Here is a 16513-nt window from a genome sequence, read left to right as displayed (position 1 = left end):
CTGAATTTTTTCAAATTCGGTGATCGCCGCAGAAGTTATCATAACAGTACCAAAGATGTAGAATTAATGATAGTACAAAGTATTACATTTGAATTTGACATATAACTCAACAAAGAGTCCCACGTGTAATATGGTACTGTGGAGGCAATTTCCTTTCCTATTTGTCTCTCTCGTTTTGTGGCATAAATATTTACTTTAAATGACAGTATTTACAGTAGTAAATGAAGAATTCTTTTGCTGTAGTAGAACACTGTCTGACACATAGAAAATAATCAGTTGAAGCAAATTACAACTACGTAAGTGCGTTTTTACAGTAACGGACGATTAATGTCTTCCTTTGCAATACATACAACATTATACTGTGTTTGAAATTCGAGAAAATGTAACATACATATAGCTATAATAGCACTCTCTCAGATCTTTCAAGGTGACACGCAAGTTAAGTTTTCCAACAAGGATTTTGCGAGACGGAATAAGATCTTGTGATTCCCTAGTGGTACGTAATATCATCACTTTTGATAACAACAGATTAGATTATTTTGTTATCATCAGGAGAAATGTCGGCGGTATTATGTATACGTAGACGGAAAAGTGTCACAGAAGAAGACGCAGTTCCTGGCATTCACTATGATTTGTGTGATTGGGTCCGTGTTACTATTCCTTTCAGCCAACCTGTGTTATGGTATGTACTGTGTAGTTACTCCTATTACATAACGCACTCGTGTCAAAGCGTTTTGACGATCCTGCGTATCTTTAATGTGTTTGAGCTAATCTGTCCGTACCAACAAGACTGACGTATCAGCAGGCAAACACTCAAATCGTCATCCGCAAAGCAATCCACTCTGTGCGTACAGGATATTTAGTAAGTGAATTAACATTTTTTTGGTTTTCCATGTTTATGAATGATACCATCCGTAATAACGAGGGTGAGGCAATTATTGTCGGCAATTTAGTTATATTTTTGATTATTTTGGTAGTACTGTCGTTTTACGTTGACGACGCATGCTTTGTTTATTTGTTGTTATATATTTGCAATTTTCAATCTGCTACGTTAGTTTCGTTATTACTGCCGTGCTGTTAATCATGGCAGCTTCCTGTCTGTTTCCACCAAAGAAGAGCAACGTTCGGTGAACCTTTTTTTGTGGTTGGAAGGGGTATCAACGGCCGAAGTTCATCGAAGACTTTCGCTACAGTACGGGAACAGTATTTTGCCACAACAGAGTGTCTACGAATGGATTGAAAAATTCCGAAAAGGTCGCACAAGTGTTACACACGATGAAGGAGCCGGACTACTGCAAATAAAGAAACCATTGAGCGTTCACGTGAAATGATTCTCTTAGACAGACGATTAACTATTGATGAAGTGGCACATCGTCTCCAAATTAGTCACAGTTCTGCCTACAAAATCATTCACAACAGACTTGAGTTTCATAAAGTTTGTGCAAGATGGGTCCCAAAACAACTCACACAGTTACATAAACAAACGCGCATGGACATCAGCAAAAAACATTTTGGATCCCTATGGTAACGAAGGGGACAACGTCTTACAGAGGACCATTACTGGTGACGAAACTTGGATCCATCATTACGAGCCGGAGAGCAAACGGTAGAGTATGGAATGGAAACATCCAAATTCGCCGTGCAAGAAAAAATTCAAGACCCAACAGTCCGTAGCAAAACTCGTGCTTACGGTTTTTTAAGAGTCACAAGGTCCAGTACTGGAACAGTGTGGAGAAAGGGGCGCAGCAATAAACAGTGCACGTTACAGCGAGATACTTATTGCCAGGCTAAAGCCTGCATTCGAAGCAAACCCCGATGATTGCTGTAAAAAGGTGTTGTTGCACGACAATGCTCGTCCGCATACTGCTGCCCGCACTGCTGAAACGCTCCACAAACTCAAATTTGAAGTACTGGATCAGCCTCCATATAGTCCCGATCTTGCCCCATCTATCACTTGTTTGGCCCACTCAAACAGGCATTAAGGGGCCATCGATTAGCCTTGGACGAAACAGTGAAAGAAACGGTGCATTCCTGGCTCGCAGCTCAACCGAGAACCTTCTTGTATGAGGGCCTCAAGAAGCTTGTACAACGATGGACCAAGTGTGTTGAAACGCAAGGAGACTATGTCGAAAAATGATGTTCTTGTAAGTTTCCTACTTGATTACAATAAAATTTTATAACTACTCTGCGGATAATAATTAACTTACCCTCGTACTTTCAAGTTTATGTTATACATTTATTCTTCGCTGCAGTCGTAGAGGCAAATAATATTCTTACACTCATACCTCCAGATGTCAGACACTCAGTTCGGTACCAAACGTTGTATGTCGATAGATTATCAACCAAAAGACCTATTTACTCCGTGCTATGTGCTGTCGTTTTGTAGAATATTCGTAAACGGCAATTAAAAGTAACACCAGAACTACGAAGCACAGGAAAAGCGTATTTGTGAGAAGTCATTTTGTAGATCTCTCGTAAGTGAGTTGGTTGAGCTTCATACCAAATGTCCTGCGTTTGAACCTCTGCAGACGACAAATTTTTTTAACAGTTTACGCGTGAAACTCTTATATGGGAGAACATTTTCCTGGCATGTAAAAGAACTTTCGGAGTTTGTAGCAGTGTTCATTTGGCAGTCTGCTTTCACTTCGTTAGTTGAATGTAGCAAACCTGTAGAGTAAATTTGTATAGATAGGTGTGATGTTCTGTCGGACTTGTGGGGCAGAACAGACACCATTCATGATGAAGCAAGTAGTGCATTTGCAGTTTCACAGAATAAACGTAAGGAATTAGAAAAGTTGCATCACACGTGCAGAAGTATGAATAATAATAATAATAGTAATAGTAATAATAAAAGACTGGAGATGGCAGCGCCGCCGTACATCAGATGCGCACGTTATGGCTAGAGTCCCGCGTTTGTGCACACAGACAAATGGGTCTGCAGTTGCTACCAGTTTGCACGCAACAGCTACAGTTGTTGTGCGACATGAATCCATGGAACGTTATTGACAGTCCGGTCGAACTGTTACATAGCAACTGTTAGGTATGTTAGACAACGGAAATAACTCAGGATGAGAGAAACTGAACGGCATTCCTACTGGGCGTAGATGATCAACGAATGCGTCGAACGTCATCGAGGAGGAAACATTAGATACTGACGAGCTCACACCAGGTAAAGCGGAAACGTTCATTTGTGACCAAGTGAATGGACTAGAGTTGATGTCTTGGATATTGTCACTAGAAGGCTCCTCAGGCGATGGAAATGATGAAATACCACAGAATGAGAAAATGGTAGTGTCTTACTCAAGAAACGATGAAGTTAAAATGCTCAGATATTGGCTTAACATCAAAATGCAGTCGAAGCCAAGCCAGAAATTGGCACATCACACTATTCTGCAATGAAAAGAAGATTTCTCAAAATATTTCCTTGCACGGTGTATGTTGTATGAATGGGAACAGCAGTGAGCAAGTGGACAATTAATGTGTGTGAAGGAGAAGTACAAACATTTTACAATGCATGTGATGGAGACCTTCGAACACCATCGCCAGGTAGATCGACGAGTTACGATGTAGACATCAAATTGCGGGCTAAAACAGAAGCAAGCCATTTACATTTCAGAAGATTTGACACGCGTGACATTTGTGTCTTGAGCTGCAACGCTAAAAACAATATTGTAAGCCGTAAAGTCAAATCTTTTTCCGCAGTGAACATGTGTCACAACTGAAACCACATGCAGAAAACGGTAGAGACATGGCAACAAGAATCTCGTGCACTCATGACTGCCTATACAGAGGCAAATATCTACAACGCCGAAGAAAGTGGATTCAAAAAGGAGATGGCTGTTGGCCGCACTCTTGCAACTAGATGTTCTACAGATATTGTACGAGTAGGTGTTGTACAGTCCGTTCACAAGTAAACGCATACGTACACAATTATTCATTGCTTCCACAGACGGGTAAAATTGCTCCAAAGCTGTTTTTGGTCCTTCACGACTCTCGTTCTTTGAGTACTCATACACATCAGTCCATGTTCCCAGCACCAGATTTAATCGTCGACTCTCTCTCCTCCGGAAAAATGACGAAAAAACTGTTCAGGACATTTCTGCAAGAAGTGATAGTGGAACAAACCAGTGGAGAAAACTTCTGCAAATGCTGGACTCTTACGGGGTACACACATACCCAAGTGTTCTTCAGGACCTGCACGCACAAAATAACCTACTGGAAGACAAAATCACAATTTACGTAATTCCAGCAAACAAAACTTCCATTTTTCAACCACTTGATCTTCATGTCTTCAGAATGTACAAGCATATGACTCGTAAAATGTCCGTTGCTGCTCGAGATTCTTCGGAAAAGATTTGTCTATAACAATGGAATAACGTTCTTAAGCTACAGTCCCTCACATGCAATCAGTTGTCTGCTCCAAGTTTCTATAACTGTCACCGTCACGGTTGGATAGTGGCTAAATCCGTTGATGAACTCAGAGCCTCTGAAACTTGGACTAAGTTCCATTTCAGACACTTGCTTTCACTCTGCAGCCTACAGGATGGATGCCCAAATGTGGGATTCATCAAATGTGTTTGGTGTACGAAAGTAATTTGTTTCATACACTTCTTCGTATGCAACCATTATTGCGAAGCCTTTGTTGGTGAGTGAATGACAGTGTGTGTGAGTGTATTTGTCTGGTAGTGTTTGCATTGATTTTTGAACCTTATGTTCTTATTATTCATCTTATTAGTTTATTTATTATTACGAGTATTAGTTTTATTATGTGCATTATTGGTTCAAATGGTTCTGAGGATTATGGGACTTAACATCTGAGGTCATCAGTCCCCTAGAACTTAGAACTACTGAAACCTAACCTAAGGACATCACACACATCCATGCCCGGGGCAGGATTCGACACTGCGACCGTAGCAGTCGCTCGGTTCCGGACTAAAGCGCCTAGAGCCTCTCGGCCACAGCGGCCAGCCTTTATGTGCATTATTATTAGTGTTCTTATTACTATTACTTCCAGACAGCCGACCGCTGTCACCGAGCGGTTATAGGCGCTTCAGTCCGGAAACGCGCTGCTGCCACGGTCGCAGGCTCTAATCCTGCCTCGGACATGGATGTGTGTGATGTCCTTAGGTTAGTTAGGTTTAAGTAGTTCTAAGTGTAGGGAACTGATGACCTCAGGTGTTGAGTCCCATAATGCTTAGAGCCATTTGAACCATTTGAATTTCCGAACATATGATGCAATTGTTTTCTTATTTTTCTGTTCTGATTGTATATTGTGTGAAACTGCAAATGTACCCTATAGATCTTCTACTTTCAAGGAACGGAGCGAAAGCACACTGCCAAGAGAACATCGTCGCAAACTACAAACAGCCCTTTTACATGTCTTAAGCATGTTGTACCAAATAACGCTTTCATGCACAATACAGTAAACAAAATTTTTTTCACAGGGATTTGAACTTTGCACCCCTGGTAGGACGATCTAACGCTCTACCAACTTCCCTACGGAGTCCCTACAGTTCAGTAATTCACAGATTCACAGATATTGGAAAATTGATTATTCTGTTCATATCTGTTGTTGGGATTTGCACAATAATATCCTATTTTCCTAATGTGATTTCCTGCTTATAGGCTGGAAATTCTGTCCGTTACTGTCTCTGTATCTATTTCACGAGTAAAATTCCTCACCGTCAACTTAGAATTCTTGCAGTAAATTTTGAAAAGCCTCGATGTCACCTTTACAGCAGTCAGCCAAAATAATGGGTCGCAAGCGTGTCGGTAGTTTAGTCAAACGAATTGTTATTAATTCTTGTGCAGCATGTGCTGAAAATAGTCTACCAGTTTACAAAAGTCCGATTGTTCAAAATGCTGTAGCGCAATAATACTGTTTTTGACTCTGTCTTGTGTTGTTTCAGATCGGTATGCCGACAAAAATGAGTGATAAAATTCACCTTTCGTTTGGCCTACTTGTACGACTGCTCTCGTTCTTGTGACTGGTACAGATTCTAAAAAGCAACATACATAATCAAGTTTATGAGCAATTGACCATGAAGTTGGGAGTCAATATTGAAACTGATGTAGCCATTCTTTGGCCTGCATGTCATTAGGACAATTTCGAAAAATTTTAAACTTTCTAACTGCAAGAAATAATTTGTAATCAAATGAATCATTCTGGTGGGAGGATAAGATATTTTTCGCTCTGTGTGAGACATCCGCACTATCTTGTCATAGGCGGAGGTTCGAGTCCTCCCTCGGGCATGGGTGTGTGTATTAGTCCTTAGGATAATTTAGGTTAAGTAGTGTGTAAGCTTAGCGACTGATGACCTTGGCAGTTAAGTCCCATAAGATTTCACACACATTTGAACATTTTTTTATCTTGTCATAACGCACTGTGTTTACTTCACAGATCATCTACATAGCACAAATCAGAAAGTTCGTCAGGAGTATTAAAACACAAAGTATGGCAATCGGTATCATCATTCCCGTTACTGATTTTCCGTTCAGTGGGCGATAATCGGTCAACGAGTTTCTTTACAACAGACTTGTGCTCTTGATTAATGTTCATCTGTCACTGTTTAAAACGTTGAAGAGAAAGACATTCTTCTGAATCGGCTAAAGGAACAGGCAGTGTGACATCAGAATTTTTGTCCGCAGCTGTCTAGTTGGGTCACGGTTACAGGAAGTTCGCCTACGTGTTTGGTAACTGTATTTACAGAGTGACCGTTATTTAACTACATGAAATATAATCTTCGTAACTTCTGAACGGCTTGCGTTAGGAATTTCAAACTGCACCGTTGGGCGAGGGGTATGATGGGAATTAGTATGAGCTGTATGGTTTGGTTTAGCGACGAAGCTGACTTTCATTTAAATGGGTTCATCAATAAGCAAAACTGGTGCGTTTGTGGCGCTGAGAACCTGCATTTCGTGATCGAGGTGTGCAATGTCCAGTCACGGAATAATCGGTGCGATATTCCTTGATGGTACGGTGACTACCCAACGATACGTGAAGGTTTTGGAAGATGATCTCATCCCCATTGTCCAAAGTAACTCTGATTTCAACACGATGTGGTTCATACAAGACGGAACTCGACCCTGTCGAAGCAGGAGAGTGTTTGATGTCCTGGAGGAGCACTCTGACGACCGCATTTCTGCTCTAGGGTTCCCAGAGGCCACTGGCATGGGCCTCGATTGTCCGCCACATTCTCCGTGACTCCTTTTTTTGAAGCTATATTAAAGACAAGATGTGCAGCAAAAACCTCAAAACCGTTGCTGAGCTGAAAAGAGCCATTCAGGAGGTCATCGACAGCTTCGATGTTCCGACTCTGATAATACCTTCAGAATACCTTGCAAAAGATCACTGTTCCCATCTGTAGTATTACGTCAAGAATTGGGGAGATTGGATCCGTTTGGTCAATACAAAACCTAAATCTTTAACTCTCAGTTAGAAAGGTGGATCCTATACCACCAACACACAGTTGAAGTGCAGTACACTACACACCAATGCCTGCATCTATCCTGCCTCATTGATGTTCCGTACAAGACCACTACTACTTCGTTGTATTACGTTTCGTTTCTTTTTCACACTTTATTTTAGCTTTAGAACATTTTACAATGAACAAATTAAGTATTTTGACAACGTTTTACCATGAACAACTTATGTATCTTTACAACATTTGACAATGAACACATTAGCGCTTACGTAATAAAACCAACACACACTAAACATCCGAGAATTAGAGAATTAGAGAGGAAGGTTTGGCCGATTTAAACGAGAAAACTAAACAGGTTAAGCAAGATGTTCGTAAGGAGTTCAACCCTGTCAAGAGACGAACTCCCTGAAACGGCCGAAATTCCACAGTTGTAACGGCAAGACAGTCAGTTTGAAACTCACATATAATGTCTAGAAGAGCAGTGTCCATCGCTTAAGGCTAGAGAGGCAGAATTTGCTACCCAAGAACACTTACTGGGTGACAATTATTGAACTATACGAAAAAACAGATCTGTGTTCGTCCTTCGCTACAGTCCTGCCGTCAGCTGGCATGTGCTTCAGCTTCAAGGTCGCAGTAATAACAAAGGAAGATCATGTGTTCGGCGAGACAAATGTATTGACTACAGGTTTTGCATACATAGTTCGTCTTTCTGTCCTTCTTGCGGCCGCACATCCCACACTTTGATTGAATTCTTCTTCGCCATATTTGGGGGAGGAGGTGTGACGGCTTGGTTGCTGGAACTAGGAAAGAAGTCCCAGTCCCTGAAGCGCTGCTGCAACGTTTTATAATGTGCCTGGATGCATCCTGGTGCTTGTAAAGCTGCCCTCGAAGAAGGGTGAGGGCGAAGGTTTTGAGGAACTGAGGACGTGTAAAGGTTACCCGAGACGAGTTTCAGAGACGGATTAATTGCGCATTGATTCCACTGACGTTGAGTATCGAGGAGAACTTCCTGAGTGGCCATCTTCTGCAAGTTTGGCTCACCTCAAGAGTTCCGCACAACTGTCGATACTGCCTTTGCTCTTATTGTAGTGGGCAGTCACCTCAGGCTTCTTTTTGTCCCCAGCCGATTCATCTATATGATCATAGTGGTGAAAGGTGGAGAGAAGAATCACAACCTTCTCCTTTTTTAGAAAGTAGGACGTCAAGATATCTGATTACTGAATCCGAACATGCTGCAGCAGACTGGGCGTTCAGTGGGGTTCCTTTTTTGTTTTTCCTAACCGCTCCAACCAGAGTCATCTTGTGCTTGCGTAGCAGTGTACTTCCAGATCCAGGTATTTTGGTTATGAAGTGTTCACACATCAGATGGGGAGTTGCTCTCATGGAAAGCTCCATCAGGTTGCTCTCCGATGTACACCTCCATGCATGAGGTGCAAAACACCTTTTACTCCCACAGGGCCTTGATGCCGTACCTGGCCGGCTTTGTCAGGAGGTATTAAATGAATATGCGTCGGCCACGGAACCTCTCCAGTTTCTCATCGATCATAATGTTGCTAGTGAAGATGTAACTGTCCTGATAGTTCCTCTTGAACTGGTAGAAGACTTCACAGATTGGACAGAGCTTATACTGTTCCCTCCGAGTCTGTTGGGTACTGAGATCGTGAAACCTGAGACATCACAGGAGGAATCTGACTCGAGTCACTGTCATCGTCAGGGGGAAGATCTCAACACCATTTCCATCGGTGGTTCAGAAGCTTCCAAGCTCCTTTCGTCCAGCTTTGAATCTCCCAATTAGATCGAGAAGCACTAGGAGAACCATGACCTCAGATTTGCCCGTCTCCCCACACAGGCTATCTGTCTTGTAGTTTTCGATACGCATCGCTATTTTCTTTTTGGTACAGTCGACGATGATCCGGACAGTAACTGGTGTAATTGAAAGTCTTCGCCCTCCTTGCGTTTCTCGTCGGTCCAGGAGCTTCTTTGGGGTGTTCCAACATCTGGTCCTAGCATTCTGTGGGCCTGGGGGATTCTTCATCATTTGGTGGCCCCATCCGCTCCGACATAGACGTCGTCACATTTAATATGGCAGTCGATTCCATCGTCGCTGGCGTCCTCATGTGAGTCAGTGTCGTGTTCACTCTCTGCAGTTTCACCGTCAGACTCCTCGCACCTATCAACAGGTAGCGGTTCTTGTAGTTGGTGACGCTCCACTTTTTCGGCTTCCTCCTGCCCTTCCTCCACGTTTCGCAGTAGCCTCTTAATCCTAGCTCTTTCCCATCCATATGACGGCATCCAAAATACATATCTTGTAATACACTATAATAAAATAATTATAATATAATATTATACAACAGTGGCCCAGTTATAAAACAACAATTGTTATTTTCATCGGAAAGTATAAGACTGTTGCAATAATGTATTATAGTATTACAGGTCTGTAAAGTATCTGTCACTTATTCTAAGCGCAATATTACACTACAAGTGCATAAAAAGAAAGAATATCACTTGCATTACACACTGTAGTGTTGAAGTTGTTCACAATTGAGAATATAGTACTTTCCGTAACATTGGTGTTCAAAGATGCACAGAATACACAGTAGTTCTATTCCTACTCACCAAAACTTTAATTGTTCTTCAGAAAACTTAACTAAAGTTTGCCTGGTAATAGATATGTAAAGTGAACTGTGTTGCTGTAAAGGCACACAGTGTATAATTACATCAGTTGTCTCACATATCTTGGAAGTAACTGCTAAGTCAAAGCCTATAATTCAAATTTTAGTATGTATAGTTGCAAAATAAAATTTTATCTGACTACAAAAATCTGCAGACTAACATGTAATTATGCATCCAGATCGGATCAACAGGTGAAAATTTCTTACATATTTTTAAGATGCGTGTTCATAAGTATCAGACTGGTATCTGAGGAACGCGTGAAATTTATTTTGAGAATTCAAATACGTAAATCTCGGTGCAGGACAAGAGAACTATGTGAAAATTTAATTTTAGGAGGAAATATGTCAACTCATGCTACATGATGAGAAATCCTGACTAGCCGATGCATCAAACAATTCCTCTGTGAGAAAGATTATTGCTAATCTCTATCTTTAGTCCTGCAAACGATCACTGTATCACGACTGTTAACGTTACTGCGTAGCAAATGAACGTAAAATTTAATCCATCGGACTTTCTGATAAAGCTCCTTAAAAATTCACAAGGTTGCACATTCCTGAAATCTTCTACTGTATTAAGCATCTGAATAATATGATACTTTTTTCACAAATACGCTCCGACAGTCACTGTGCCCTACAGTGGACCTGAACTTTGATGATAAATTTATTGGTCTACGTCTGCGCACCGAAAGCTCCTCTGCTCTGTAACTCGTTGCCATTAGAAATAATGAGGTGACCATCAAACAATTAAATTTTATTTACCGTAATTCCCAAGTGCGATGCGAGACGGTATCTTACCAATTTTCATAAAATGCTTCTCATTACACAACCCGCGAAGTGCAATGCGAGTGCGCAAACAGAATCATGAAACTAAAAACGAAAATGGGAACTAATCTTAACGACTTATAAATGAGAATGACTCCAAGTTAAACTATGCTTCATGAAGCTATGAGAACAGTACACCTTTTCACAAAGTTCTCACACCTAGACAAGTTAGCAAAAATTTCTAAATAACTCTCCTGTGTGTAACTGCTTTCCTTGACACTTGTTTCAACTAAAAGACAACGCCCTATGCTACGTTACAGAATTAGACAACGCCCTATGCTACGTTACAGAATTTCTACACCAAACTTCAATCATCCACAATGTTCTAACAATAAGAAGCTACACAGTTACAAATATTAAAAAAACTGGATTATCTTAAAAGCTGACATTTATCATTCTTCCATTAACATAACCTCATTTGCTCAATACCTTACCTCAAAACTACTATTACGAAACCTTTTTAAATATTGCTGTCTCCGCTACATGGCATGCCAGCTTCCATCCTTTATAAACCAAATACAATCCCAGTCTGCCCAACACACACTGCAGCTGTTCTCTGACCAACATCGCTGTCGCAAACACAGGCTTACTAAGAATATGGTTATATCGACACTACAGAGACTGAGTACATTATCAAATTCTCAACTTCATTCTCCTTTATGAGCAAAACTTCCTGAACATCGTCGTGGCAAATAGGACAGCCCCCTTTCAAACTGTACTTCGATCCCGCGACAGAGGATGGTATCCTGTGGCTGGGAAATAGCAGAGTGATCTCCGTGAAAAAAATTAATTTTTTTGGCTCAGAAGCCTTCATTCTTTGCCTTGTCCGCTCGTGTGTTTTCTGAGTTAGAAAGTGTAATGATATGCAAAGATTTTTAATGGAATCCATGGTCATTGCAGCAGCAAGGGTAAACGTTTTGGGTAAATACTCTTACTGCCTGCTGAGAGTAGTAGTCTTGTATACTTCAGTAAACCGACGGTTTCTGAAAATCACACGCAAAAATATTATTGCTTGACTTGAACGGAAGTAATGGCCTCAAACTGCTTACAGTTACTTTTTTATAGCGTATCTGGGTGATTTTGGCGATGGACGCAATGACAGTAATAGCTGAAAATAAAAGAATTCGGGAGGCAGAGAATATTCTCGGTTGTTACATCCTGACGGCGGGATACAAGATATCGCGCGCTATTGCTCACGGAACCTATCGTAAATAAAGTGTGTTCATACGTCACAGGATAGAGTAATGATTTCTCAGATGTTACCCAAATTAACTTCGTAGTTTTCTTAACATCTTTCTCGTTGGAAGTTTCTAGAAGTTCCAACACAATGCAAATTCATAAGTGACGATATTTTTCGTTCCACAAGCAGAATAGTTTCAATCCTCTTACGGTATTTTATTTTCTACCTCGGAATGCTTTCACCTTTTCACGATAAAATATATATCTCACCGATCAACAAACTTGGAGAAATATTTTTCTTCAAACTTGCTTGCAAAGTTAGTTTTTCTCCTTTTGGTAGCTACTGGCTACACTGTTCTTTTGTAAAATTCTTCATCATATTCTAGACTGATCATACAGGTGTCTAGCATTCTTTACGCGATTTTTACTAACATTTTAATTAGTACTAACTGAGAATGATGTAGGACGATGAAATGATCTCGAGATGACAGCAGCTAGAGTAGTGGTACAAGGTGCCTTCCACCATGCACCATACGGTTGCTTGCTGAGTGTGTACTTAAACGTAGACGTAGAGTCTCACATCCCGTTTTATAACATGTAACTATCCCCGGAATATTATATCAATGATGCAAGAATTATGTTACGTATATGATTCTCCATATATGTTTCTTCTGTTGCAGGTGCACCTCCAGGACAGACTGACTCAAGAGTTGTGAACGGCACAGAGGCTGGAGATAATGAATTTCCTTTCATGGTAAAATGTCAGCGTTAATGGGCTATTTATTGCCTTCATTTAAGCGTTCAAATGCAAATCCCAAATGGCTGTACTTACAAAGCTACTGAGAGAGCACCCTGTAAGTGGCTAATTTAAACGTGATGGTCTGCTCACGTGACATTAGTGATAATCAAAATCACAGGGCAAGGTTAGAAGACTAGTCAGTCAGCAGAGTATCATCCTCTCAAACGACACCACTGCAGGAGTGACTGCAGCTATCATAATTACATAGCCCATGATTAGGTGCCAATCTTGATAGAAATTGAACGTCAGCACTATAATAATAATCCACATTTGACAGTTGGTACTAGAGGCGAACGTGCTATAATCAGTCATTACTACGATCGTTCAAACTGTATTTACTCCCTCTATAAATTGTGTAATCACGGGACCGTGCATTTACTACGCTCTGACACACCATCTCCTTAAACACTAACTCCCGAGTCTTCATAATATTTCTCACATTATCTGGTGTAATTATTGAACTGCGCTTATCCTGAGTGTCAGACTACCGTTTCCGAGACAGGGAGGTGCACTAGCCCTGGATAGAATCCGCCTGGCGGACTAACCACGAGCGTCACTGAGCTGATCAGATTGGATGAGGTTTCTGAGGGGTTATTCGCAACCCCCAAAAGGTGATTACCTTGCTGGTACCTATGTCCTGCTTCAGTTACGCGATTAGCAAACATTTGGAAAAATTTGCTCACATTCCCACGAATTACACTACATGCAAACAGTTTGGGTACATATATTTCATCCCGCGGAGTACAAGGGTGACGACAGGAAGGATATATAGTCACCCATTAAACTAACCATCCCAGATCCGTTAATAATCACGCAGACCCTGCCCCAATGTGGGACAATGGCGAAAGAAAAATAAATCTATGAACCTATAGGAGAGGCATTCAATAAGTAATGCAACACATTTTGTCCTGAAAGTAGGTCTGTTTTATTCAGGATTCCAATACACCATACGATTTCTAGCTCTCTTGGCTACAAAACCCTATCTTTCAACACAATTTCCATCCAGTGCGACAGCCTTACGCCACCTTGCTGTGAGGGCCTGTATGCCCGCATGGTACCACTCCTGATTGATGTCGGAGCCAACGCGCTGCTGCTTCAATAACTTCCCCATCATTCACGTACGGCTTCCAACAGAGTGCATCCTTCATTGCACCAAACATATGGAACTTCTTCAGAAATAAAACTCTAAAATTGGCATGTCACGTATTAAACTATTTAATCGTTTGATTCTTAGTTTAATACGTGACATGCCTATTTGAGAATTCTATTTCTGAAAAAGGCATTCACAGCAGTGGCGAAACCTGGCTCAAAAGACTCCTTTTCGCAACCGAGGATTGCTGTTGCTGTTAATTTCACAGTGCTCTTGTTCACTGTCAGGTCTCCGCACACAGTCTGCAAGTGCCTATGAATATCTGCGATGCTCTGGTTTTGCGCCAAAAGAAACTCAATGACAGCAGTCTACTTAGAACACACCTCCGTCACAGACACCAATTTGAAGGCTACTCATAGCGCCGCTACCTATCGAAACTTCATGAAACTATAGAGGCCGAAGCGAAAATATTCCACGATGTCCCACAATAAATTCTGCATTTCTTAACGAAACTCGTCATGAAAATAATGTTTTGATTTACATATTGAACGCCCCTTGTATCCGCATGTACTTCCGTCAGTGCTTATTCATTATAAACTTCAGTTTGCTGCTTAACATTTCTCTTCAGTGGTTTCTTCTACTTTGCTCCTTTTTCTAGGATTTCTTGCTCTTCGATAGACCTTGGCGATTCCTTTCCTTGGGTTTCACGTATTAGGCCGTTGTGTGATTTTGTCGACTTGCTTGTTCGAGGCAGGAGGGACTGATGACCTCGTAGTTTGGTCATTAAGTCAATTAATCAATTTTCGGTGGACTCACATTTCATTTCCATCCAGTTCCTGTTTTGCTGTTATCGATTGGTTTCAATGTCTTGCTGTGTTCCAGGATTATACGAGGTAAAAAGCGTGAGTCCCCCTCTACATATTCGCCGTTCAATAGGACAAATTTTCCTCGATGAACGATGACTTGGTGGAAATCATCGTGGTCGATGGATGTATTTCCGCTCCTCAATAAAAGTTTTACTTCAGAAAAGTCACCCGTCGTCATTTTGAAATTGTGGCACGGCAGGACTGTCATACCGTAGCCAAGGCAGCCTCTGAGGGCCGGCAACCCATATAACACCACAGAGGACGAGGTTGTCTATGCCCAAAGGCGTACCCAAAACAATCATGGTAAACACCGGCTACTTACTCACTAGTTAATGGAAACAAACATTCCGAGCACTACTTCCTGCAGGAGGAGCTCGAGCCACAGCCTGCAGGAAGTATCAAAAAATGGTTCAAATGGCTCTGAGCACTATGGGACTCAACTGCTGAGGTCATTAGTCCCCTAGAACTTAGAACTAGTTAAACCTAACTAACCTAAGGACATGACAAACATCCATGCCCGAGGCAGGATTCGAACCTGCGACCGTAGCGCAGGAAGTATCACCACACCGAAATCTGATTGGCTGGGGACAGCTATTTAAGGGCTAGAACCAGGCCTGAAGTTCAGTTCACTCCGGATGCCGGCCTCGAGTACTGCAACCGTCGAAGGTTGCGTCTTCGTCTCGGAATTGGACGGTTACTAGTGTGTGAGCGTGTTACCACCAACCTTTGAGGAAAATAAGAAGTGAACTTCTGTTTGCCTCAATTAGAAGACATTTTTCTTTATTGTTACCTATCGTTTGTATGTTCAGTCATCAACCTTGTGAACTTACATCAATAAAAGTTGTGTTGTGAAAAATTGCGAAATGTCAGTCACGACAAGGACAATACGGGAATGGGCGAAATTTGATATCCCAAACAAGTATAATATGACGTCGTATCCTCTACAGAATGAAGTGGGGCGTTATCGTGGAGCAAATCCATCCCATATGACGGCTTTCCGCTAACCTTCGTGTTTACAGCCAACCGTTACCTTGTTAGTAGATTTCCAGAGTTTTATCCTATGATAGTTCGTCACTTGAATGCATTATCTGTTAGCATCATACCGTGTCAATCCTCATCTTCGCACAAAAATAAGAAACAGAAATCACAGTATCAACTTGTCCGGACGGAGATTATTGCGCTTTCACGCTTTTAGGCAGTGATGAATAAACATGTTTTTACTCCTTGCTTTTTTCCTTTGTCTGGGGTCACAGTGACACACGCAACGTTTCCGCTGCCGCTTCGATTAGCCGGCGTTTTGGGTGGATGTGAAAAGGGCAGCAGGAGTGATCCCCGATTTGTTTGACGCATGGGAGAGTGTCATGACGGTCCAGAAGAGACTGAACTGACATACGCATGAAGACAGTCGCAAACTACCACATTAAAATCTAGTTGCAAAATGCAAAGAATCACCATTAAACCGTGAATCTATGTTTATGCTACAGCTTCTATTCTTGCTCTGTAGATATCGTGAGGACAAGATTAGTATAATTACAGCGCACACAGAGGCATTTCAGCAAACATTCGCGCGCTCCGTATATGGTTGGAAAGGAAACAAGAGCTAATTCGACAGCATTCAATAAATACTGTAACATTTCTTGCTCTTGGCCAGTTGCAATTGA

The 16513-nt window shown here is 41.5% G+C and overlaps 1 protein-coding gene across 1 annotated transcript in view; it reads left to right on the top strand.

Moving 5' to 3' along the window:
* The first annotated feature begins 591 nt into the window (after positions 1-591).
* The window catches only part of LOC124613938 (trypsin-1-like), a 58729-nt gene continuing 42807 nt past the window's right edge, over positions 592-16513 (top strand). The window contains exons 1-2 of the mRNA XM_047142690.1: positions 592-682; positions 12778-12851. Of these exons, the coding sequence (XP_046998646.1) occupies positions 628-682; positions 12778-12851 (129 nt within the window). The 5' untranslated portion in view covers positions 592-627. The remainder of the gene's footprint in view (positions 683-12777; positions 12852-16513) is intronic.

Source organism: Schistocerca americana, chromosome 4 (assembly GCF_021461395.2).
Source record: "Schistocerca americana isolate TAMUIC-IGC-003095 chromosome 4, iqSchAmer2.1, whole genome shotgun sequence".
In the NCBI taxonomy this organism is placed as follows: Eukaryota; Metazoa; Arthropoda; class Insecta; order Orthoptera; family Acrididae; genus Schistocerca; species Schistocerca americana.
The sequence above is the reverse complement of the archived record's forward strand: the minus strand, read 5'-3'. Positions and strand labels throughout refer to the sequence as shown.